This window comes from Bubalus bubalis, chromosome 5, assembly GCF_019923935.1.
Source record: "Bubalus bubalis isolate 160015118507 breed Murrah chromosome 5, NDDB_SH_1, whole genome shotgun sequence".
Lineage (NCBI taxonomy): Eukaryota > Metazoa > Chordata > Mammalia > Artiodactyla > Bovidae > Bubalus > Bubalus bubalis.
Window position 1 is genome coordinate 132,044,619 of NC_059161.1, and position 22,267 is coordinate 132,066,885.

At 56.5% G+C, this 22,267-nt stretch overlaps 1 protein-coding gene and 2 long non-coding RNA genes across 3 annotated transcripts; all 3 read right to left on the bottom strand.

The window, feature by feature from the left end:
• Positions 1–322: 322 nt before the first annotated feature.
• TALDO1 (transaldolase 1) lies at positions 323–8,062 on the bottom strand. The gene is made up of 8 exons (XM_006045784.4): positions 7,904–8,062; positions 4,621–4,744; positions 3,319–3,426; positions 2,664–2,795; positions 1,282–1,457; positions 974–1,171; positions 689–834; positions 323–523 (listed from the first exon to the last, which is right to left on the bottom strand). The coding sequence occupies exons 1-8, from the start codon at positions 7,998–8,000 to the stop codon at positions 491–493; spliced, it is 1,014 nt and encodes a 337-aa protein (XP_006045846.2). The 5' UTR covers positions 8,001–8,062; the 3' UTR covers positions 323–490.
• A 1,046-nt stretch (positions 8,063–9,108) lies between these two features.
• LOC102401348 lies at positions 9,109–10,434 on the bottom strand. The gene is made up of 2 exons (XR_326425.3): positions 10,377–10,434; positions 9,109–9,388 (listed from the first exon to the last, which is right to left on the bottom strand). It is a non-coding gene; the product is annotated as an uncharacterized LOC102401348 (long non-coding RNA).
• Positions 10,435–10,746: 312 nt separating this feature from the next.
• LOC102401130 lies at positions 10,747–14,575 on the bottom strand. Its single transcript, XR_003109742.2, has 3 exons — positions 14,537–14,575; positions 14,382–14,457; positions 10,747–10,787 (listed from the first exon to the last, which is right to left on the bottom strand). It is a non-coding gene; the product is annotated as an uncharacterized LOC102401130 (long non-coding RNA).
• Positions 14,576–22,267: the final 7,692 nt, after the last annotated feature.

The following is a 22,267-nucleotide window of genomic DNA, read 5'->3' on the forward strand; positions in this document are numbered from 1 at the left end:
CATGAGGCCCATACACGTTAAGCTGTCCCCACAAGGTGGCACCACCAACCCCAAAGGAACCTGGGCTAGAGCAAAGTCTGGGCAGCGTGGCCAAGGCAGAGGAGCCGGGTGTCCCCACAGCAGGCCTCTCCGCCAGGGCAGCACACCCCTGCCCAGCTCTGCAGGAACAGCCTAGAAGCCTGGGGGTCCCCGCCTTCAGAGTCAAAGCTCTCGGGTCACTGCCCAGCAGCAGGCAAGGGGCTGTCACCACTGACGGGGTCCCCATGGGGCTGCCGACCTAATCCCGCCTTCATCAGGCCCCGGGAAGGAGACAGACAGGAAGGAAAAGTGAGGGCTTTAATGCGCTGAGCAGATTTTTACATAAATCAGAAATCTATGATTCGTCCCCGCTCCAATTAGTAAAAAAAAATCCAAGATTCATCACAAAGCACGTGCAATTAGGCCCCAATTCAGAGACGCACAGATCCGTGGTCCAGCCTCGGGTGCCGCGCTATTTTCCATTCTCTGCGCTGAACATTCGTTCCTGGAAACGAATGGTGTGAGCTGGTGCGCCCAGCAGGCTGCCCCGACCCCGCCCTTGGCCAGGCCTGCGGCCCTGGGCCCTCCTGACAGTAGCCCCGCCCACGGGCCCCTCCTACCCGCCCATGACCCCTCCTGCCCACGTCCCAACCGTGGCCCCGGCGCTCACTCTCAGCATCCTCTCCAGCTTCACCGCGTCCGCGGCAAACCTGCGGATCCCGTCAGAGAGCTTCTCCACAGCCATGCGGTCCTCGTTGTGCAGCCAGCGGAAGGCCTTCTCGTCCAGCTGGATCTTCTCCAGGTCACTGGCCTGGGCTGCGGAGCAGAGCCTCAGAGCCTCGCCCAGGGGTGGAGGCAGCCCGCCCCGAGGCTCCAGGTTCCACAGCCTCAAGGGACCAAGGCACTGGTGCCTGGGGAGCCCGAGGCGGCGGAAGGCGGGAGGGGACGGTCTTACCTGCTTTGGCCGAGAGCACAGGCGTCAGCTTGCTGTGGTCCTTGAGCAGCTCCCCCAGGAGCTGGGGCGAGATGGTGAGGAAGTCACAGCCAGCCAGGGCCTTGATCTCGCCCGTGTTGCGGAAGGAGGCACCCATGACGATGGTCTTGTAGCCGAACTTCTTGTAATAGTTGTAGATCTTGGTGACGCTCTTCACTCCTGGGGGGACACACCAGAGCTGCCATCCGTGCCGCCCAACCCTCCGTCCTGGGGCCCCCTGGGAGCACGCAACACAGCACCCCTCTGCCCCGGCCCGGGGGGCCACTGACCGGGGTCCTCCTGGGGTTCGTAGGACTTCTTGTCCGTGTTGGCCACATGCCAGTCAAGGATGCGGCCCACGAAGGGCGAGATGAGCGTCACGCCGGCCTCGGCGCAGGCCACAGCCTGGGCGAAGGAGAAAAGCAGCGTCATGTTGCACCGGATGCCGTGCTGCTCCTCCAGCTCCCTGCGAGGATGGAACGAGCGCATGGGTCAGCCCCCGAAAGGCAGGGGCGGGGTCGCTCCACCCTCGTGAGTAACTGTGGAACATTCACCAGGGCGAGCTCAGGCCAGCAGCTTGTGGGCAACCAGACCTCATCAGACCCGCATTTCAGAACAGGGACCAAGGTGAGAGGCCCCCGAGAGCTGCAGACACAGTCCTCCCCTCGTCACAGAACCTCTGCGCTGGGCCAGCGCAGGAGACACGGGTTCAGTCCCTGGTCAGGGAAGACCCCACGTGCCCCGGGGCACCAGAGCCTGCGCTCCACAAGAGGAGCCGCCCCAGTGAGAAGCGCCCACCCTCCCACCTGGAGAAAAGCCAGACAGCCGTGAAGACCCAACACAGCCAAAAAAAAAGCGATCTTTGGGCTGGAGATCATGGAGTCGGCTCCAACCACAGCACCGTCCTGCCTCAGTCCCACAGCCTCACTGGCCCCACGGCCCCCGCCTGCCCTCTGGGTCAGCCTGCAGAAAGCCCTTCCCCCAGATGACACGTCAGGGCTGACCATGAGAAGGGGGTCCTGGCCATGCTCTACCACCTGCCAGCCGAGTTCCTGTCCCAGTGGATGGTTTCAGAGGTGCCCCGCTGCCGGGCCACAGGGAAGCGGTCAAGAAGCACAGCCCTGGGGGCACAGGGCCGCCTCGGTGGCCAAGGCCATGAGCACTGGGCCAGTAACTCCACCGCTGGTGTGTGCCCACAGGAGACCACCCCGAGCACACGCTCAGCGTTACCCAACACGGGCAGCCATGTGCCCCGGGAGGATGTGCTTGGAAGGTGTGCACACACACAGGGAGACCTCCTTAAGGGGGACCCAGGCGTGGCGCGCGTGAACCTGGAACGTGAGCCAAGCAAGGGAAGCCACACACGAAGGCCACGTGTGGCGCGGCCCTGTCCCTCGGGAGCGTTCAGAGGCAGAAGGTGCGCGGCGCAACAACACAGGGATCCGTGGGCGTGGCCAGGCGCTCCCAGGACAGCCGAGCCTGGGCACCAGGGCGGTGTCCTGTCCACGCCCACCCGCCCCCTCCGCACCCAGGGTGCTTGGGGGGAGCCGACTCCCACTCTGTCCTTGGCAGACGACACCTCTGCCGGCGGCACCGCGCAGGCCCACTGCCCGAGGGGCCTAGCTGGGATGGGCACAGGCCCCAGCAGCTCCGTGCTCACGGGGACACTTACTTTCCGGCCTGAATTCCTTCCCAGGTGGATGAGAGCTTTATCAGGATCCGCTCCTTGCTGATCCCAGCCTCCTTGTACAGCTCAATGAGGCGCCGGGCGCGGGCCACCATCGCATCCTTATCAAAGGAGAGCCTGCAGGGGACAGGGCGCCCGGCTTGCAGCGGCTGAGTGGGGCAGACGCAAGCAGAGGCCAGGCGCCCACAGCAGCGCGCGGCACCGCGTGGGGAGCCGCGAACAACAGCAGCTGCTGCTCTTGAGCCCCCCGTGGGCCCGAGGCCTTACCTGACCCTCACCCGTGGGCCCGAGGCCTTACCTGACCCCCCCCCCGTGGGCCCGAGGCCTTACCTGACCCTCACCCGTGGGCCCGAGGCCTTACCTGACCCTCACCCGTGGGCCCGAGGCCTTACCTGACCCTCACCCGTGGGCCTGAGGCCTTACCTGACCCCCACCCGTGGGCCCGAGGCCTTACCTGACCCCCACCTGTGGGCCCGAGGCCTTACCTGACCCTCACCCGTGGGCCTGAGGCCTTACCTGACCCCCACCCGTGGGCCCGAGGCCTTACCTGACCCCCACCCGTGGGCCCGAGGCCTTACCTGACCCCCACCCGTGGGCCCGAGGCCTTACCTGACCCCCACCCGTGGGCCTGAGGCCTTACCTGGCGTCCACTTCCGTGGATACGCGGCCTGGAATTTTCTTCAGTATTTCTGCCCCAAACAACACAAAAAGTTTATCAATAGCATTTGTAATCTGTTCCTCTTGTGACCTGAAATTCCAAGGGAAAAAATTAGGTTAGAAGCTTCTTACTTTTAAATGTACAGGATTCTGCAAAAATTGTTACCTGCTTCCCAAATTCTTTTCCCACCGTCTGTTTTTCTTAAAAACCTTTCAAAGTGGTGATAAAACACACAGCAGAAAACTTACCACCTTACCCATTTTTTTCTTTTTAGATTTCGGCAACAGCACACAGCTCGTGGGACCCCTCGGCTCCCCGACCAGGGGCTGGGCTCGAGCACACCCGCCCTCTCCCCAGTGGCACGGCCGGTTCGGGCACTGAGGTGCTCACACGGGCGCGGCCACGGCCGCCTCATCCCCAGTGTCTCCATCCTTAGAGCCGAGCCCTGCCATCTTTGGGGGCTTGAACAAAACACAGTTCCCAACCTCTCTGAAGCTGCCTGGGCAGATGAATAAGGGGCACAGTGCGGCTCCAAGATGGACCGGAAAGATCTCCGGCCTGAGAGCAGGGCCAGTCTACTGATCACTACGGGCACTGCCTCGTCACCGATTCCAGGAGCATCGAGAAGGGAGGGAGCCGCCAGCACGGGGTGCATGGCGGGGGGCAGGGCAGGCCCAGGGCATGACTGCCACCCCTGCACACGGCTGACCTCAGCACATGGGGCACCAGAGAGGGACAGGCCAGCCCAGCACAGCTCCTGCCAGGGGCACAGCTCCTGCCAGGGGCCACTGTTTCCTGCGAGCCCACTCTCAGCTGAGCGGTACCACCCAGATGAACATTTAAAATGATACCCAGCAAAGGCGAGTCTATGGAGAGAAGAACCAGTCTGTGGTTGCAGGTGAAGGCACAAGAGAACGTTCTAGGAGGCGAGAACATTGTCGGACTGGACCGTGGCTGCACCACTGTATACGTGAGTGCATCAGAATGAACCGGACTGCGCACTGAGACCGTGACTCTCGCTCCAACAAGACTATCAGAAGGTAACAAAATGCCAGAAAGCAGCTCCACGGCCGCCAGGGCTGAGGACACAGACTACGGCGGGGGGAGGACTCGGGTGCCATCCACACGCTCCTGCCACCAAAACTCAGTGAGCTGTTTACTCCCAATGGGTGATGCCCGCAAGGAAGCGGACAGCGTTCCTTCCTGGAGCCTAAAACACTGGCGAACTGACCTCAGGGGAGGGAAGCAAGCAGACCCGGCCAGCGCCCACAGCCCCACACTCACCCGCCCAGCTTCCTGCCGTAAGCAATGGCCTCTTCCACCAGCTCCTGGTAGGTTGGCATCTGTGCCGCAGCCAAGATCAGGGACGGGTTGGTGGTGGCATCCTGGGGCTTGTACTCGTCGATGGCTGGGAAGTAATTGTGGGAAGCAAGGGTCAGTGGAGTGCCCGCTTCCACCCAGAAACCTGAGATGACCCCTGAAAGCCCTGAACACAGGGACAGAGCCAAGTAGGGCGCGGCCACACTTCATGCAGGAAGGCTAGCCAAGAGGCAGCTGAGCACAGGGAGGAAACCTGGAGACTAAGCCAGTGAGCAGCCGTGCCAAGAGCCGAGAGCTGCCCAGCACCAAGGAGCAAGGAGGGAGGCGGCCAGGAGACCGACGGCGTCCGCAGGTACTGGCACCCAGGTCAGCCGTGGAGGGGCTGGACACGGGCCTTCAAACTATTCTTTTAACACACTTGTTCCTTCCTGATAACCACGCGGGAATTCCAAGAAGTCTCGAGGCCCCGGCTGTCACAGGGCAGTGCTGAGCTCAAGTTCATCAAAACTCAGCTTCCAGGATTAGCCAGTTCAGTAAGTTGATTTGGCAAGCTAGCATTTTCGAAGTATCTTCTGATGACAAAACCACAGAGATGGAAAAGAGGGAAGGGGGTGGCTCTCAGGGGCCAGGAACAGCTGTATCCTGCCCGTCCTGGTGGCTCTAAGAACCCGCCACAAAGGACGACCCCTCCTCTGTGCAGCTGGAAACCAGGGAACACAGGGCCGGTCTGCAGCCTGTTCACAGCGCCGTGTTGGCACCAAGGCCCCTGTCCTGATATCACACCGCGGCCACACAGAACACCCAGGGAGGTGATGGCAAAAGGATTCGTGGGACCTGACAGGCGAATTCTGCAACTTCCTGGAGTCTATTAGTTATTTCAAAACAACAAGTTAAGAAAGCACGCTCTGCAGTGGAGCTTACACAAATGTGTGAAACCCAGTGTAATGCGCTGAAAATATTACCTTGATAAAGCTGACTTTTAACAAAATTAAAAACAAAATCTAGGGTCAACAGATGGGCTTCAGGCTCCAGGAACCCTTAACAGAATATAAAACCTGGCATGGGGCATGGAGCGGGAAGAGCAGCCACAGCTTTGACTTATTTTCAAAGAGGTTTATGACGCCCCAAAGGCAAGACCCTTCAGTTCATAAAGTGACCGTAAAACTGAAATTACAACTATGTAAGATTTAGATATATATGGGCTTCTCTGGTAGCTCAGTTGGTAAAGAATCTGTCTACAATGCAGGAGACCCAGGTTAGATACCTGGGTTGGGAAGATCCCCTGGAGAAGGGAATGGCTACGCACTCCAATATTCCGTAGAGGAGTTTGGTGGGCTACAGTCCATGGGGTCACAAAGAGACGGACAAAACTGAGCAACTAACACACACCTAGTGTACTGTACACATCATCAATAAATGTATTTTTAAATAAAGTCACTAACACTCACTTAGCAATCTTCAATGTCAGCACTTGGGTTTCAATGTTTCCAAAGAGGAGAACATAGAGCAAGCATTCCCCAAGACCCCTCTGGACACACTGGGCCTACACTGAGGAGGTCACGGGTTAGTTAACCTGAGGACCAGCCAGCCTGCAGCTGCTGCCCAGTGAAACCCAACAGGAAAACAACACAGACTCAGCAAAGATGAGAAATCCTCCACACTAAGAAGGAGCAAACCAGGACTTCCCCAGTGATGCAGTGCGTAAGAATCTGCCTGCCCTTGCAGGGGACTTGAGTTCGGTCCCTGGGCCCGGATGATCCCACACGCCCTGGGGCAACTAGTCCTGGTGCACCACAGCTACTGAGCCTCGAGCCCTAAGTATCAAGCCCCTGAGCCCGAGACCCCGTGCTCCACAAGACAGACCACCACAGTGAGAAGCCCTCCACTGCAGCGGGAGCGCAGCCCCCGCGTGCCGCAACTAGAGAAAAGCCCATGCAAAGCAGTGCAGCCAAAAATAAATAAAATTAGAACCAAAAAGGAGCAGAAAGACCCCAGACCCTCTGTCCTGGTGAGGCCACTGCCAGAGGCCTGGACCAGGAAGGGACGGGTGCGAAGAAGCCGGTGGCCTCAAAGGTCAGCCAGAGCTGGAATTTCCCAGGGCCCCCAGCTCTGACCAGGAGGGAACCTTCTGTCAGCTGGTTTAATGTACAGGTTGGACTCAAGCCCATCACCATCTCCAGCGTTTATATTTAAGCAGCCAAATATGCTTACTCATTTTCCTCAGCTCTGTGAGATAGAGTCTTATTCTTACCAAAGAGGAAATAAAGCCTGTTTCTCAAGTCACCATGAGAAAGCAGAAACGAGGAAGTCCCTTCCCTACCGTGTGCCCCGGAGCACTCCCAGCACGGAACATTTCACGATTTCTCTGACAACCTTCATGGTTCACAGAGGATGTGAATGGAGGTTCACCTAGTGTGGGTTTCCGTGCAGACGATGGGAAGGCCAAGCCCCCCAGTTCCCTCCCAGGAAGATGAGTCAAGCCAGGAAAACCCAGACCTGGAGCAAGCTTTGCTTGCCCCCCTGCAGTGAGTGGGGTTGTACCCCCGGGGCTCCTTGGTCCCAGGCGGTGAACGTCTAACTGGCCCGCACGCGGCCATGGTCACCAGCGTGCAGCTGTCCCCTGGGCAGGGGTGGGAAGTGTGCGCAACACGGGGTTTCAAAAGCAGGCGGTGTCATTCGCAGAGTCCGGCCTTTCTGGGCCCAAAACTAACTCATGTTCCTGCTCAACATTCGCGCAACGAAACTGCCCCGTGTGACCACAAGCGCTTCGCATCTCCACGGCGGACCAGGAATCGCTCTCCAAATCTAAGTACTTGGGACACCGTCCCCTGACCCACTGACGGTCACCGCGGGCTCCAGCAGCGCAGAGGACGGGGGCGCTGGGCCCCGCGCGTTCGGGTCCTGAGGCACCCACGCCCCGGCCGACGGTGAAGGGGGCCGAGCACGGGGCGCCGAGAGCAAGGGAGAAGTGGGTCGGGGAACAGCAGGGCCGAAGGGGGGACAAGGGACGAAGCGGGGACGGGGGGCGAGGGAGAGGGGCACCAAGGAGGAGGGGGACGGACTTCCCGGCCCAGGAAGCCGGGTGGCCGGGCTTCGCCGCCGCCCCTGCGCCCCTCAGCCGCGCGTCCGCGCTCCCGGGCCCTCCCGCGCCTCCCCACACCGCCGGGCGGGCCGGCGCCCCGCGCGCCCGAAGTCTCTCACTGCTGCCCGGCCCGCCCCATGAGCTCGGGGGCCAGCGCGGCCTCACCGTGGAAGTCGCCCGTGTCGGCCACCACGGTGGTGAACTGCTTGAGCTGGTCCAGCGCGTTCTCCATCCTCTGCCGCTTCACCGGGGAGCCCGACATGGCGAGCGGCGGACCGAGCGGGGGACCCACAATGCCCCGCGGGCCCCGCCCCCAGCCGCAGCCAATCCGGGCGCGGCGCGGGAGGGCGGTCCTGCGTGTCGGCACCGACGGGGCCCCGCCCCCGAGACGGCGCCCCACCCCTCGGAGCGGCGCCCCGCCCCCGAGGCAGCCCCAGTCCCCCGGAGCCGCGCCTCAGGAGCTATACTCACCAGGGCGGCGTGCCCCGGGGCAGCGCCCCGAAGCGCTGAGTCCCCTGGGCGCTGAGTCCCCCGGGCGGTATGCCCCCAGACGTGGTTATGCCGGAGGGGCGCACATCCTTCTGGTGATGCAGCCCCCGGATGGTTTCCAGGGAGCGATGCACCCCCGAGAGGCGCTCCCGCCTCCACGACGCGTCCCTGGGGGCCGTGATTCCAGGAGCGTGCACCCCCTGCAGCGGGGCGCCTCCGGGGCGTGGACGTGATTAGTTCCCTGGACTGATGCGTCCCCGCGGCGGAGCTCCCCCCGGAGTGAAGCACACCCAGGGCTGCGTGGTCCCCGACGGCGCGCCGGCTCACTTCCCTCCTCTGTCGTTTGCAGCGGCAACTGGAGTGAGGGTCGTCGAGCATCAAGGGGTTAAGGCTGAGACTTCAGGCCGCGGTCAAGCGGAGTCTCAGAGAAACCTGGACACCTGAGACTCTGCATCTGAGCCTCCGCCTCAGGAGGCCATAAGGGGCCCTGGGCATGCGGGCCTGGGTCTGGGAGTCTGGGTCGCCGCCCCTCGCCCCCCGGCCGTCCTGAAGCCAGGGGCACCCAGGGTACAAGTTCTGTCCTTGAGGCCGAAATCTCACCTTCTCTGTACTCTGGTGTGGAATCCAATCTCGGTGACATAGAGTTTTGGGTGAAGTAGAAAAGGATTGGGCTTCCCAGGGGGCTCAGTGGTAAAGAATCCACCTACCAAGCCAGAGACACAGGTTCAATGCCTGGGTCAAGAAGCTCCCCTGGAGAAGGAAATGGCAACCTACTCTAGTATTTTTGCCTGGGAAAATGCATGGACAGAGGAGCCTAGTGGGTTACAGTTCATGGGGTGCCAAAGAGCTGGAGAAAATTTAGCAACTAAACCACAGCAGCGAGAAGAGATGGATCGCTTTATTGCTTTACCAGGCAAAGAGGCGCACAGCGGCCCCTGTCCTCAAGACCATGTGTCCCAGCTTGGGGAAGACAGTGACAAGTTTTATATTAATTATCCAAAGAGAGTGTGATCAGCTTGAGGACATTCTTCTAATAGGTTCGTGAGGTAAGCAGGAGTCAACATCATCAACCTTCAAGTCCAGCTGATCTGGGGTCTCCATGCTTGTGGGCAGCATGCCATCATTAACAGTTAACTTCTCCACTTGGAGAAGCTTCAGCGTCTGCAGAAGAGCTCAAAGATATAGTTATGTCTGTCTGCTGAAGGGAAAACAGGACCCTGCCCCAAGACTGCCCTTGACTGTTTTTTCTCCCTGTTCTCACATCCCCTCCCTTCCCTAAGAACAACTACTTAAATCTACTTGAAACTCAGGGAAGGTCATAGAGGCTGGGTGAAAGCTGATTCCTGTAATAAAAGAAATGGGGACATAGAGGCGTCATGCCCAGGACCCCTACAGTACCCTGCACAGCATCACCCTCAGGCCTGGCAGCTGCTCCAAGCCCTCCTAGGTTGGGTGGGCCTGGAGGCTGGGGAGGGGCTGAAATCAGGCTTGTGGTTTCATTTTCTCCTGTGGATCCAGAGCCCAGGACAGGCCATTGACCCTGGGAACCACATCTGGGAATCCCTCCTAGCGAAGTAGTACTAAGTTTAGAAGTATGAAATAAAATTCACATTTTATGGGAAGACAAGAAAAATATAAACATAAAAAATTTTCTCTGCCCTTTGGCCTCCTCTCTCCTGCACTGTGCACCCTGTGTCTGCATTTTATACACAGAAAAACCTCCCCACTGACTGTTGGATCACAGAAAAAGCAAGGAAATTCCAGAAAAACATCTGCTTCTGCTTCATTGGCTATACTAAAGCCTTTGACTGTGTAGATCACAACAAACTGAAAAATTCTTAAAGAGATGGGAATACCAGACCACCATATCTGCCTCCTGAGAAATCTGTATGCAGGTCAAGAAGCAACAGTTAGAACTGGACATGGGACAACGGACTGGTTCAAAATTGGGAAAGGAGTACATCAAGACTGTATACTGTCACCCTGCTTATCTAACTTCTATGCAGAGTACATCATGCGAAATGCCAGGCTGGATGAAGCACAAGCTGGAATCAAGATTGCAGGGAGAAATATCGGTAACCTCAGATACGCAGACAAAACCACCCTAATGGCAGAAAGCAAATGAAAAAAATAAAAGTGAGCCACTCACTTCAGTTCAGTTGCTCAATCGTATCCCACCCTTTGCGACCCCATGGACTATAGCACACCAGGCTTTCCTGTCCATCACCAACTCCTGGAGCTTGCTCAAACTCATGTCCATTGAGTCTGTGATGCCATCCAACCATCTCATCCTCTGTCCCTTTCTCCTGCCTTCAATCTTTCCCAGTATCAGAGTCTTTTCCAGTGAGTCAGCTCTTCACATCAGGTGGCCAAAGTATTGGAGTTTCAGCTTCAGCATCAGTCCTTCCAGTGAATATTCAGGACTGATTTCCTTTAGCACTGACTGGTTTGAACTCCTTGCCGTCCAAGGGACTCTCAAGAGTCTTCTCCAACACCACAGTTCAAAAGCATCAATTCTTCTGCATTCAGCTTTCTTTATAGTCTGAAGGAGTCTTTGGGCCTAGAAAAGAAAACAACAGTCTCAAAGGCCCTTGCTGAATCATCTAACTTTGGAGAAAACAAAACAAGACTTTAGGTCCCGCCCTGAGGCTCCAGGCCGGTTGCATCCATCTGGGACTTATCAGCCCCTGTCCAGAAACCTTCCAACCCTTACACCTGCCCAGAAGACTTATCACCCCCTGCCCGACTACAAATGCCATCTCATCTAAAGAATACCCAAAACATCCCGCCTGATTAACGTTTCCCTTATCGCTTCCACAAACCTCCCTATAAATATGGAGCCTCCCTGATCCCTCTCTGCGCTCAGCCTGGTCCTTAGGCTGACTGTCCTTTTATTCAGGCAAGGCTGCTCCTTGCCTGAATAAAAGTAACCTACTTCTGTTGAGGTCGTCTTTCCTTTTCCACCTCAGCCCGAACTATACCTTACATAGTCCAACCCTCACATCCATACATGACTACTGGAAAAAACCATAACTTTGACTAGACCAGACGGACCTTTGTTGGCAAAGTGATGTCTCTGCTTTGGTCATAGCTTTTCTTCCAAAGAGCAAGCGTCTTTTAATTTCATGGCTGCAGTCACCATCTGCAGTGATTTTGGAGCCCAAGAAAATAAAGTCTGTCACTGTTTCCATTGTTTCTCCATCTATTTGCCATGAAGTGATGGAACTGCATGCCATGATCTTAGTTTTTTGAGTGTTGAGTTTTAAGCCAGCTTTTTCACTCTCCTCTTTCACTTTTATCTAGAGGCTCTTTAGTTCCTCTTCACTTTCTGCCATAAGGGTGGTGCCATCTGTGTATCTGAGGTTTTGATATTTCTCCCTGCAATCTTGATTCCAGCTTGTGCTTCATCCAACCTGGCATTTCGCATGATGTACTCTGCATAGAAGTTAAATAAGCAGGGTGACAGTGTACAGCCTTGATGTAGTCCTTTTCCAATTTTGAACCAGTCTCTTGTTCCATGTCTGGTTCTAACTGTTGCTTCTTGACCTGCATACAGATTTCTCAGGAGGCAGGTCAGGTGGTCTGGTATTCCCATCTCTTTAAAAATTTTCCAGTTTGTTGTGATCTACACAGTCAAAAGCTTTGGTGTAATCAATAAAGCAGAAGTAGATGTTTTTCTGGAATTCTTTTGCTTTTTCAATGATCCAATGGATGTTGGCAATTTGATCTCTGGTTCCTTTGCCTTTTCTAAATCCAGCTTAAACATCTGGAAGTTCATGGTTCACGTACTGTTGAAGCCTGGCTTGGAGAATTTTGAGCATTACTTTGCTAGCATGTGAGATGAGTGCAATTGTGTGGTAGTTTAAACATTCTTTGGCATTGCCCTTCTTTCAGATTGAAATGAAAACTGACCCTTTCCAGTCCTGTGGCCACTGGGCAAAGTGAGTTGCTCAGTCTTGTCCATTTCTTGTGAACCCATGGAATTCTCCAGGCCAGAATACTGGAGTGGGTAGCTGTTCCCTTCTCCAGGGGATCTTCCCAACCCAGGCAAGGATCAAACCCAGGTTTTCCGAACTGCAGGCAGATTCTTTACCAGTTGAGCTACCAGGGAAGTTGGTAGATCAACAGTGGCAGAAAGCAAAGAGGAGCTAAAGAGCCTCTTAATGAAAGTGAAAGAGATGAGCGAAAAAGATGGCTTAAAACTCAACATTCAAAAAACTAAGAACATGGCATCCGGTTCCATCCCTTCATGGCCAATAGATGGGGAAAAAATGGAAACAATGACACTTTGATTTTCTTGGGCTCCAAAATCACTGCAGACAGTGACTGTAACCGTGGAATTGAAAGACGCTGCTCCCTGGAAGAAAAGCTATGACCAGCCTAGACAGCATATTAAAAAGCAGAGACAGCACTTTGCCAGCAAAAGGCCATATAGTCGAAGCCAGGGTTTTTTCAGTAGCCATGTATGGATGTGAGAGTCGAACCATAAAGAAGACTGAGTGCCAAAGAATTGATGCTTTAAAACAGTGGTGTTGGAGGAGACTCTTGAGAGTCCCTTGGACTGCAGGAGATCAAATCAGTCAGTCCTAAAGGAAATCAACCCTGAATATTCATTGGAAGGACTGAGACTGAAGCTGAAGCTCCAATACTTTAGCCACCTGATGCGAAGAGCTGACTCATTGGAAAGAGCCTGATGCTGGGAAAGATTGAGGGCAGGAGAAGAGGGCGACAGAGGATGAGATGGTTGGATGGCATCACCGACTCAATGGACATGGGTTTCAGCAAACTCTGGGAGATGGTGAAGGACAGGGAAGCCCGGTGTGCTGCAGTCCACGGGGTCACAAAGAGTCAGACACGATTGAGTGACTGAACAACAGTGATCCAGGCTGTCAGGTGAAAGAACAATGTCACCACCCTTCTACAGACTTGAATAATCACTATGATAGTCCTACTTTGACCTCACAAGGTCAGTCTCCTGCCAGATGCAAAGGAGGAGCTGGTGAGGCAAGCCTCCTGTCTACCTGCGCAGGACAGTCATCTCCTCTTCCCTTCCCTCTGACTACAGAATTGTAGCCCGCTTAATCCTTGGACAGAACTCCCTCCCCGCCACAACTGCATCTTTTACACATGTCCTATGTTAATAAACCCACTTCCTGCCTAACACCTGGCTTCTCACTGAATTCCCCGTGCTGAGACACAGAGAACATGAACCTCATTAAGTCCTAAGACCAGATGTGCAGTCTTAGTTGGGAGACCACGGGTTTAGTCTGGGTCCGAGTCCTGGTCACGTGGGCTTGAGCCCCAGTCTGAGGCGAAGGGTTTCAACGTCTCAGGAGCCTGCAGTCAGCCCCGGCTGCAGTCGCCCTGGAGTCTGCCATCCTGTGGTCTGTAAGTCTCACCGTCCACCGGGCGGGCGGTGCCTTGGTTCCTGAAGGACAGCACAGAGAATCCCGGTGGGAGCAGCTGGGGCTGTTTTATCCTCAACTATTGTCTTTGCTTCTCTTGTTTACCCTTGTTTCCCTCACCTCTGCGATTAGTAGCTGCCTGTCCCTGCTCTTTGGACTCAGGAAGGGGCTGGGAGACTAGACACTTTTTCGACAAACAGGAAGTGAGGGACGCAGAGGGGCTTTTGTGCCCGACAGGCCCCCAGGTTTCTGGGTTTCAGAAGGGATGAGGAGACTGTCTGGGTGATGGGAGCATTTTACAGCCGAGGTTTCAGGGTGAGGCAGGACCAGCATCATCCGCTCCGGGGGGAGCTTTCTTTCTGTCCTTAACTGATCTATTTTTGGCTGCATCGGTCTTGGTCGGGCTCGCGGGCTCTTCCCTGAGGCGCCCCGGCTTCTCTGCAGTTGTGCCACTCGGGCTCCAGAGCGTGTGGCTCTCTACTTGCAGTGCTCACCCCTAGTTCCCCAACCAGGAATGGAACCTGAAGCCCCTGCATTGGAGGTGCGGAGTCCTAACCCCGGGACCACTGGGGAGTCTCTCCGTCCAGGAACTTTCTGAGCAGTCTGTTTTCTGGCTGCCCAGGAAGCCTGGCCGATGGTGGTGCAGGGCAGGCTCTGAGAACACTGGCGCTGCATTTTTAAGGGGTAGTGGTCACTCAGTGTAGACAATTAACAAAACGCAACAAAATACAAACCCTCACAAACAATACCTGCTTGGTGTCCACTGGTTCCCGATATAAGTGTCCTAGGGGGCTTCCCAGGTGGTGCTGGTGGTAAGGAACCCGCCTGCCAATACAGAGAACATGAGACAGGTTTGACCCCTGCGTCGGGAAGACCCCGTGGAGAAGAACACCAGTGTTCTTACCTGGAGAATCCATGGACAGAGGAGCCTGGCGGCTATAGTCTATGGGGTCACAAAGACTTGGGCATGGCTGAGCAACACATCCACTCCAGTATTCTTGCCTGGAGAATAGCAGGCACAGAGGGGCCAGGCGGGGTACAGTCCATATGGTTGAAAAGAGTCAGACCCTGAGTGACTTAGCACACATGCACGTAAGTGTCCTGGGGTGGAAGGTCGCACAGCGGTGGGGCGTGGCCTGTCAGGCAGCCCCTGGGCGTGGAGTCCACTGGGTGCTTCTCTCTGCCTTCTGCCCATATGGGCCCCACCCTGGGGAGGGGAGAAAAGTGGGAAACTCCAGGGGAAGGAGGGGGCTTTTTGCCTGCAGGAGGCCCCACCCCGGCTGTGCTCTGGCGAGCACTCACCCCCTTGGCCTCAGTCAGGTCTTCAGCACAGTTGAGGTTCCCGAGGGCTGAGAACAGCTGATGCAACTTGGCGGAGGCGAGGCGCTGGGCTGGGCAGGAGGAGGGGGTCTGGCCGGGCTGGGGCTCCGGGGGCCACGGTCACTTCCAGGAGCTGCAGAACTCGGGCCAGGAGGGAGGTGTCCACGCACCTGGCCCCTGACACTGTGCTGTCTCAGGGAACACCAGATGTTTCTCCCAATCTCGTGATGAAATATAGTTCACATTTTATGACAAGAAAAATGTAGTGATGAAACTTTTCTCCACTTTTGAGCTCCCGCCCCCTTCTGGGTGTGGGGTGAGTGTGCACTAACCTCCTTAGGGGCCAACATCCCTTCTTAATCTTGTGGAGTCACCCTCTGTGCTGCGGATCTGAGTTGTGTAAACTGCCCGCGTGTCCTGTAACCTTTGTCTCAAAAGCTTTCGTAACCCTGCCTTGACCTCGACTGGGCGCGACAGTCCTCAGCTTCTCAAAGACTGTCTCCAGCGTCATAATCCTCAGGTTGGCTCAAACCATTTTTTTCTATTTCATTTTTAGATTGGTTATTGATTTTTTTTTTTTCCATTGAGACCAGGAGAAACAAGCAGTCAAGGGCAGCCTGGGGGCAGGGCTGTGTTTCCCCATCAGGATACAGACAACTACATCTTTGAGCTCTTCAGAGGCAGAAACCCCCTCCAGGTGGGAGAAATGAACAATTAACGATGACGTGCTGCCCACAAGCATGGAGACCCCAGACCAGTTGGACCTGAAGGGTGACGATGTGGACTCCTGCTTACCTCACCACGAATCCATCAGAAGAATGTCCACAAGCTGATCACACCCTCTTAGTCACTATCGTCCCAGGGTGGAGACACAGAGTTTTCCAAAGCATGAGCCCTCTGTGTCTCCCTCGCCTGGCAAAGAATGACACTCTCCTTTTCAACTTCACCCAAAGGTCTGTCTCTGAGACTTGCCTCGGTCCCGCTGGGCGGAGAGGCTGGGCTTTTGGCCCCAGCTGTGAAGATGGTGTGGGGCGGTGGCTGGTGCCCCGTCCACTGACTCTCAGGGGTTGGTGTGGCTCAGAAAGGGGGAGCCCAGAGAACCCACAGGCACCGCGTCACCACGTGGACGCTCTAACACAAACCCAGACGGGGGTCGTGCGGGGCCAGCGTTTGAAACGTAAGTTTAGGGGGCCGGGGTACAGCTAAAGCCTCAGGGTCACAGAAGGAGCGAGGTGTGGGGGCAGGGCTCCTGGGAAAAGGCTCTCCGGGGACCGCCTGGCCGGCTCTGACTGACCCAGAGGGGCCAGTGCTGCCGAAACCTTGGCTGTCTGTGCTCCAGTGCCAAGCAGAAATCTGGAGACAGAGTTTTGGAGAAGGAAAGGGTGGCTCTGTTTGCCAAGCAAAGGGCAAACACATTAGGCTAGCCACTAAAGAACTGCCCCTCTCCCTGGTGAGTAGGGAGAGGCTGTATCCCCAGCGTAGGTGATAAGGATCAAGGCAGTAACAGTCTTGCATTCTTCTTCTGCAAAGTTTCAGAAGGGTGGGGTTGCTGACAAGATTGGCCTGTGTGCAAGGTCTGGTCCTTTTAATCTTTTTATTTCTTTATGTCTGGCTGGGTCCTCCTTGGTTGTGGCACACAGGCTTGGTCATCCTGTGGTGCGGAGACTTCCTGGACCAGGGATTGGGCCCATATCCCTGAATTGGCAGGTGGATACTTTTTAAAAAATATTTTGTTGATTTCATTCAATGTATCTGGCTGCCATATGCCTCAGTCGTGGCCCGAAGGGCCCTCGTTGCATCATGCAGGGTGATCGCTGCAGCGCGGGCTCCCCGCTCGTGCAGAGGCTCAGCGTTCACAGAGCATCAGGCACGGGGGACGCTCGTTCCCTGACCGGGAACTGAACCCGCATCTGCTGTGCTGCAAAGCCAACTCCCAGCCCCTGGACCACCAAGCCAGTCCTGAGACCATTTAGTACAGACTGGGACTCAAACCCAGCTAAAACCCTCTATCTTCCAACTGAGACCACAAACCTGTTTCAGGACCTAATGAAGCTCAGGTTCTTGAGTGTCATTGCAGAAAGAATTCAGTGAGAGACAAAGTGACTGAGAGGTAAGAAGTGAATTTATTCAGAGAGAAACATACTCCACAGCCAGCACGTACGTGGGCCTTTGCGGAGGGCTTAACCCTAACCCTAACCCTAACCCTAATCTTTATCCATGGGCATTCGAAACCCCTTGGTTTCTGCATTGAAGCTGTTCCAGCTTTGTCAATGGCACCCCACTCCAGTACTCTTGCCTGGAGAATCCCACGGACGGAGGAGCCTGGTGGGCTGCAGTCCATGGGGTCGCTAAGAGTCGTACACGACTGAGCGACTTCACTTTCACTTTTCACTTTCATGCATCGGAGAAGGAACTGGCAACCCACTCCAGTGTTCTTGCCTGGAGAATCCCGGGGATGGGGGAGCCTGGTGGGCTGCCGTCTATGGGGTCACACAGAGTCAGACACGACTGAAGCGACTTAGCAGCAGCAGCAGCAGCACTCCTTGAAATGTGGTGTGGTTCATTTTTATGGACTGGGTAATTTCATAGGCTAATGAATGGGAGCTGAGCACTGAAGAATTGATGCTTTTGAACTGTGGTGTTGGAGAAGACTCTTGAGAGTCCCTTGGACTGCAGGGAGACCAAACTACTCAATCTTGAAGGAAACCAGTCCTGAATATTCATTGGAAGGACTGATGCTGAAGCTGAAACTCCAATACTTTGGCCACCTGATGCGAAGAACTGACTCAGTGGAAAAGACTCTGATGCTGGGAAAGATTGAAGGCAGGAGGAGAAGGGGACGCCTGGAGTGGGTAGCCTATCCCTTCTCCAGGGGATCTTCCTGACCCAGGAATAGAACAGGGGTCTCCTGCATTTGAATCACCAGGAAAGCCCAGCGCTAGGGTGAAAGTGAAAGTGGAGTCGCTCAGTCGTGTCTGGCTCTTGGCAACCCCAGGGACTGTACCTGCCAGGCTCCTCCACCCGTGGGATTTTCCAGGCAAGACTGTTGGAGTGGGGTGCCATTGCCTTTGCTAGGGAACTGTCCCGACCCAGGATCTAACCCGGGTCTCCCGCACCGCAGGCAGACTCTTTACCACCTGGGCCACAAGGGGGTGAACAACCACAATTGGAGGGGTGGAGCCTCCACGAGAGCCCAAAAGAGGGAGGTTCAGAGAGCATCTAGCTTGGCTATCCAGAAGGCTTCCATGTGCCAGGCCCCAAACTCCACAGGGACAGAAGCACCTGTGTTTGGAACTCTCCCAAACCTCAGCCCAAGTATCTCTCCATCTGGCAGTTCTTTCATACTCTTTAATATCCTTTATGATAAACTAGCGATCTACTACGTAAACCGGCCTCTTGAATTCTGCGAGCAGCTCTAGCAAATCAATCCCATCAGAGGAGGGGGGTCACGGAAAGCCCCGCTCTGTGGTCGCTTGGTCAGAAGCCCAAGTACCCCGTCTCTTTGCCTCTCCTGTGGCTTCTGCTGCCTCGGCCTCTCCCGCTCCCCACGCCCTGGGGGTGCCCTCTGGGGACATCCTAGACCTCCCCTCACATCACAGGCGGCACTGGGCCTCCCCCTGCGTCCTGTTCTGTCTGTCTGAGAGGCGGAAGTGAGCCCGCACCTTTCCCCGTGGTGGCCGAGTTTGAGTCTCTGCCCAGGGACGCTTGCAGCCCAGCTTCCCCGGGGAACGTGGACACCACCCCTCGCTTTGTCCAGTCCGTCCAGGGCTGCCCAGCTCCCCAGGCTCTGCCCTTTATCATTGGTCTCCTCATAAATTCTGTGTCAGCAGTTCTTAAGCTATTGGGCCTCAGGACACTTTTACACACTTAAAAATTATTAAGGGTCCCAAAGAACTTTTTTCTTGTGGGTGTTATCCATCCATATTTACTCTATTAGAAAATAAAACTGTGACAATTTAGAGACCCACATTTATTCTTTCTTTTGAAATAACAATGACAGACAGTTGCAGAAAACATCAACTTTGCCATTTTCCTCAGCTGATCCTCTAAACTCACTTTTAACCCTCTATGTGCTCACCAATCCTGAACCAATTATGTCTTGAATTTGCCCAATTCTAATCCCAGCTCCAAATCTCAGGCACACCTTACCCTCACCCCCTAGACCCTGCCAAGACTCTCAAGGTAGCTGAGCCTGAGTAGCTTCATCAACATGTCCGTTTATGGCATTTTGGGGTGCCAGCATTCAACACATAAAGAGCAGATTTCTATGAAAAATAAGAGCAGCGTGAATACGTGTCTTTACGAATCTCCCTGACGTCGGGCTTCCCAGCAGCAGCTGGACCTCATCCCCGTGCCCACCTTCATTCTGTTGGGGACACCATCCTGGTCGAAGCATCCAGAGAAAACCCGGCCTCGCCCGGACTCGTAGCTAGAAACCAGGAGCAGGTGAGCGGCCTTTTTGGGTCATCGAAGACGTTCTCCCCCGATCGACACTGAACCCCAGCTCGGGGTGTCTCTCCGGGCGGCTGCTGTCTGGACGGGGAGCCCACCCCGGGCGCAGCTCACTGGGGCCCCGGGGACTCATGGTCCCTCCTGCTCCAAGGACGGGTCTCTGGCCCCCATGACTCTGTAACATCGCGCATCGGTTGTTGGAAAATGCGGATTCAGAGCCTCCCTTTCCACGTCCACGTGGGACTCATAGCAGCATCGCACGCTCGGAGAAGGGCCTGCAGGTCGGGGAGCTGTCTCGCTGATGCTGGCAGGCTCTAAAACTCTAATTTCCAGTAGAGAGCTCGAATTTACCATGGCAACAAAGACTGTCTGCTGTTTCTCTTGTTTGGGGGCAAATGCCTGCCAAGACCCCAGGTGTGAACAGCACGGCCGGCCCAGCGTGGGTCGGGGTTCACCCGTCGCCCGAGCGAGCGCTGCAGGAGGCTGGCACCCGAGGGCTCTCACCGAGGGCCCAGACTGGAGTCCGCTGCGTCAGGAGCATTTGCCAGCTCACCCCGAGGCCCCGGGCTCGCTCGGGCACTTCCTCCCGGGGGTGTGTGTGAGGGGGTCCTGCCATGGCCACACCGGGATCCTCGCCGAGGAGCCAACAGCTTCACCCCCCAGGGCTTCTGCACCATCCGTGCCCGCCGGAGCCCCGTGGAAAAGGCGAATCACTCTGTACTAGTTTCTGAGGCTGTGGTAACAGAGGACCATAGCCCGTAAGGCTTCAACACCAGAAACTCGTTGTCTCGAAGTCCCGGAGGCTGGAAGCCCAAGACCAGATGTCAGCAGCTTGGCTGCGATCTTTGAGGCTCCTCGTGTTATAGAAGCAGCAGCCTGATCCCCGCCTCTGTCTGCAGGTGACCTTCTCCTTGCGTGTCTATGACCAAGTGTCCTCTGTTGGTAAGGACAGTAGTCACTTTGGGTCAGGACCCATCCTAATGACCGCGCCTTATATGAACTGGGGGATACAGTCCAGCCTTTAACATTCCGCTGTCTTGTTATGACGCTCGTCTGGAGTTCAGGGCCCTCCAGGGGCCTGCAGACCCCGCCCGGGAGGATGCTCTGTGGGGGTCACTACGGAACAGGCCAGGTGCTCTTCAACTTTAATTCTGCCCCTCACGTTAGCCTAGCAATTCCCACAGCAAGCACTTTTGGGGGAGGGTTAATAGGGATCGTTTTATGTTTCTCCACACGGAGCTGTTCTCAGCAGCAGCGCCACCCGTGAAGCCGCCCTGCCAGGCGCAGCTTCCCCCGCTGACAGGCACGCGTTGTGCCTCTACTGTGATCCCGGCAGCTGACATGGGTGTGAAGACATCTTGCCTCCTGTGCTAATTTTGTACAGTAACCTTTCAGGGAGTCAAGTATTTTGAAAAAGTCAGAAAGAAATGGAAAAGAAGAATCTCCACCCAAAATGGCATTGGGCCCCACTGGCCTTTTGGCCTGGCCCGAGTCGGGGAGGAGACGGCGGGGAACCAGAGGCCCACGGGTGGGAAGGCGGCCACAAAGACAGCCTGTCCACAGCACAGAGCCGGCCTTGTTGGTGGGGACATCCGTGGGCAGCACAGCTGGGCGGGCGCTGGGCGAGATGGCCCGCTCTGCCTGTGGTCAAACCTCCGCAGCCCCCACCCTCCGCCCCAGGCTGTGCCATCAGACCCCACCTCTCCCCTGCGTGACCAGTGTGGGCTGGGGGCCTCCCAGGCTCTGCCCCTCTCTGGGGCTCCAGGCAGGGACCCTGGCCCTTGTGCCTTGTCTGTGCCTGCTTCTGGGGCCGAGATCGCTAGGCCCCAGGGAGGGAAGTGCTCAGTTACCCCCTAACCTGGCAGCCCTGCAGAGTGACGCCCTGGGGTAGGAAGCACAGGGATTCCTCGCAGGGACCTCAATAGCTGAGTGACCTGGGCCCTGCACGTGTCTGTCCTTGGGGGACAGGGAGCCCTGCAACCTGAGCAGACCCCTGGGGCAGGGGCGCCTCAGAACCAGCAGCTCCTGGTCAGGAAAGGGGGGCCTGGGAGCTGGGGGAGTGGGGTCCCCTCAGGCTGCCCAAGAGGCAGGATGGGCCAGAGGGGGCTGTGGCGGGAGGTGGCCTGTGGGGGGAGGAGGGAGGCTGGGCAAGGAGGCAGGTGTAGGTTTTGGGGCTCCCAAGAGACAACTAACCCAGCCTAGAGGCAGGGTCCCCAAAGTCCAGGCCATCCAGCTGATGACAGCGCCTGGCTGGGGGGGACAGAGGGTGCGCTGGGGCTGCCCTCTGACCTCCAGGTCTAGCGTGGGCACCCCTGGGCCAGCAGAGGCTGCCCCGGGAGCCGGGGGGGAGGGGGCTAGGGTGCTCAGGCTTGCTCAGGGAGGGTCTCAGCCAAGCAGGGGGGCTGGCAGTCCTGGCCCAGCGGGGGCTGTGCTTTCTGATGGGAGGGTGGATGCCCAGTTCTCCCCTTTTCCTCTTGAGCTCCTTGTCTGTGGAATCTTGCCCAGGCATGGGAACAAGGACACTCCTCTCAAGGCCTGGAGCTGGAGGGAGCACCTTCCTTTCCCAGGAAGAGGGCTCCGTGGTGGTCAAGTCTTGATATTGCCCAGAAGGCACCAGACACCCCCAGCTGCCCTTGACCCGGCCGGGCTGAGCCCGACAGACGTGGCCCAGCATGGCCCAACAGAGCTGTGAGTCATCAGGGCTTCTGAAGCCCAGCCCGGCAGGGAACAGCCCCCTACTACCACCATCTCCCACCCTGAAAGGCATAACCAGCCTCTGTGCCCAAGCGTCCTGTGGTTGCCCACCAGGCAGAGACCCTGGAACCCCAGGGGGTCCTCCCCCGGCTTTAGGGGTGCAGGGGCA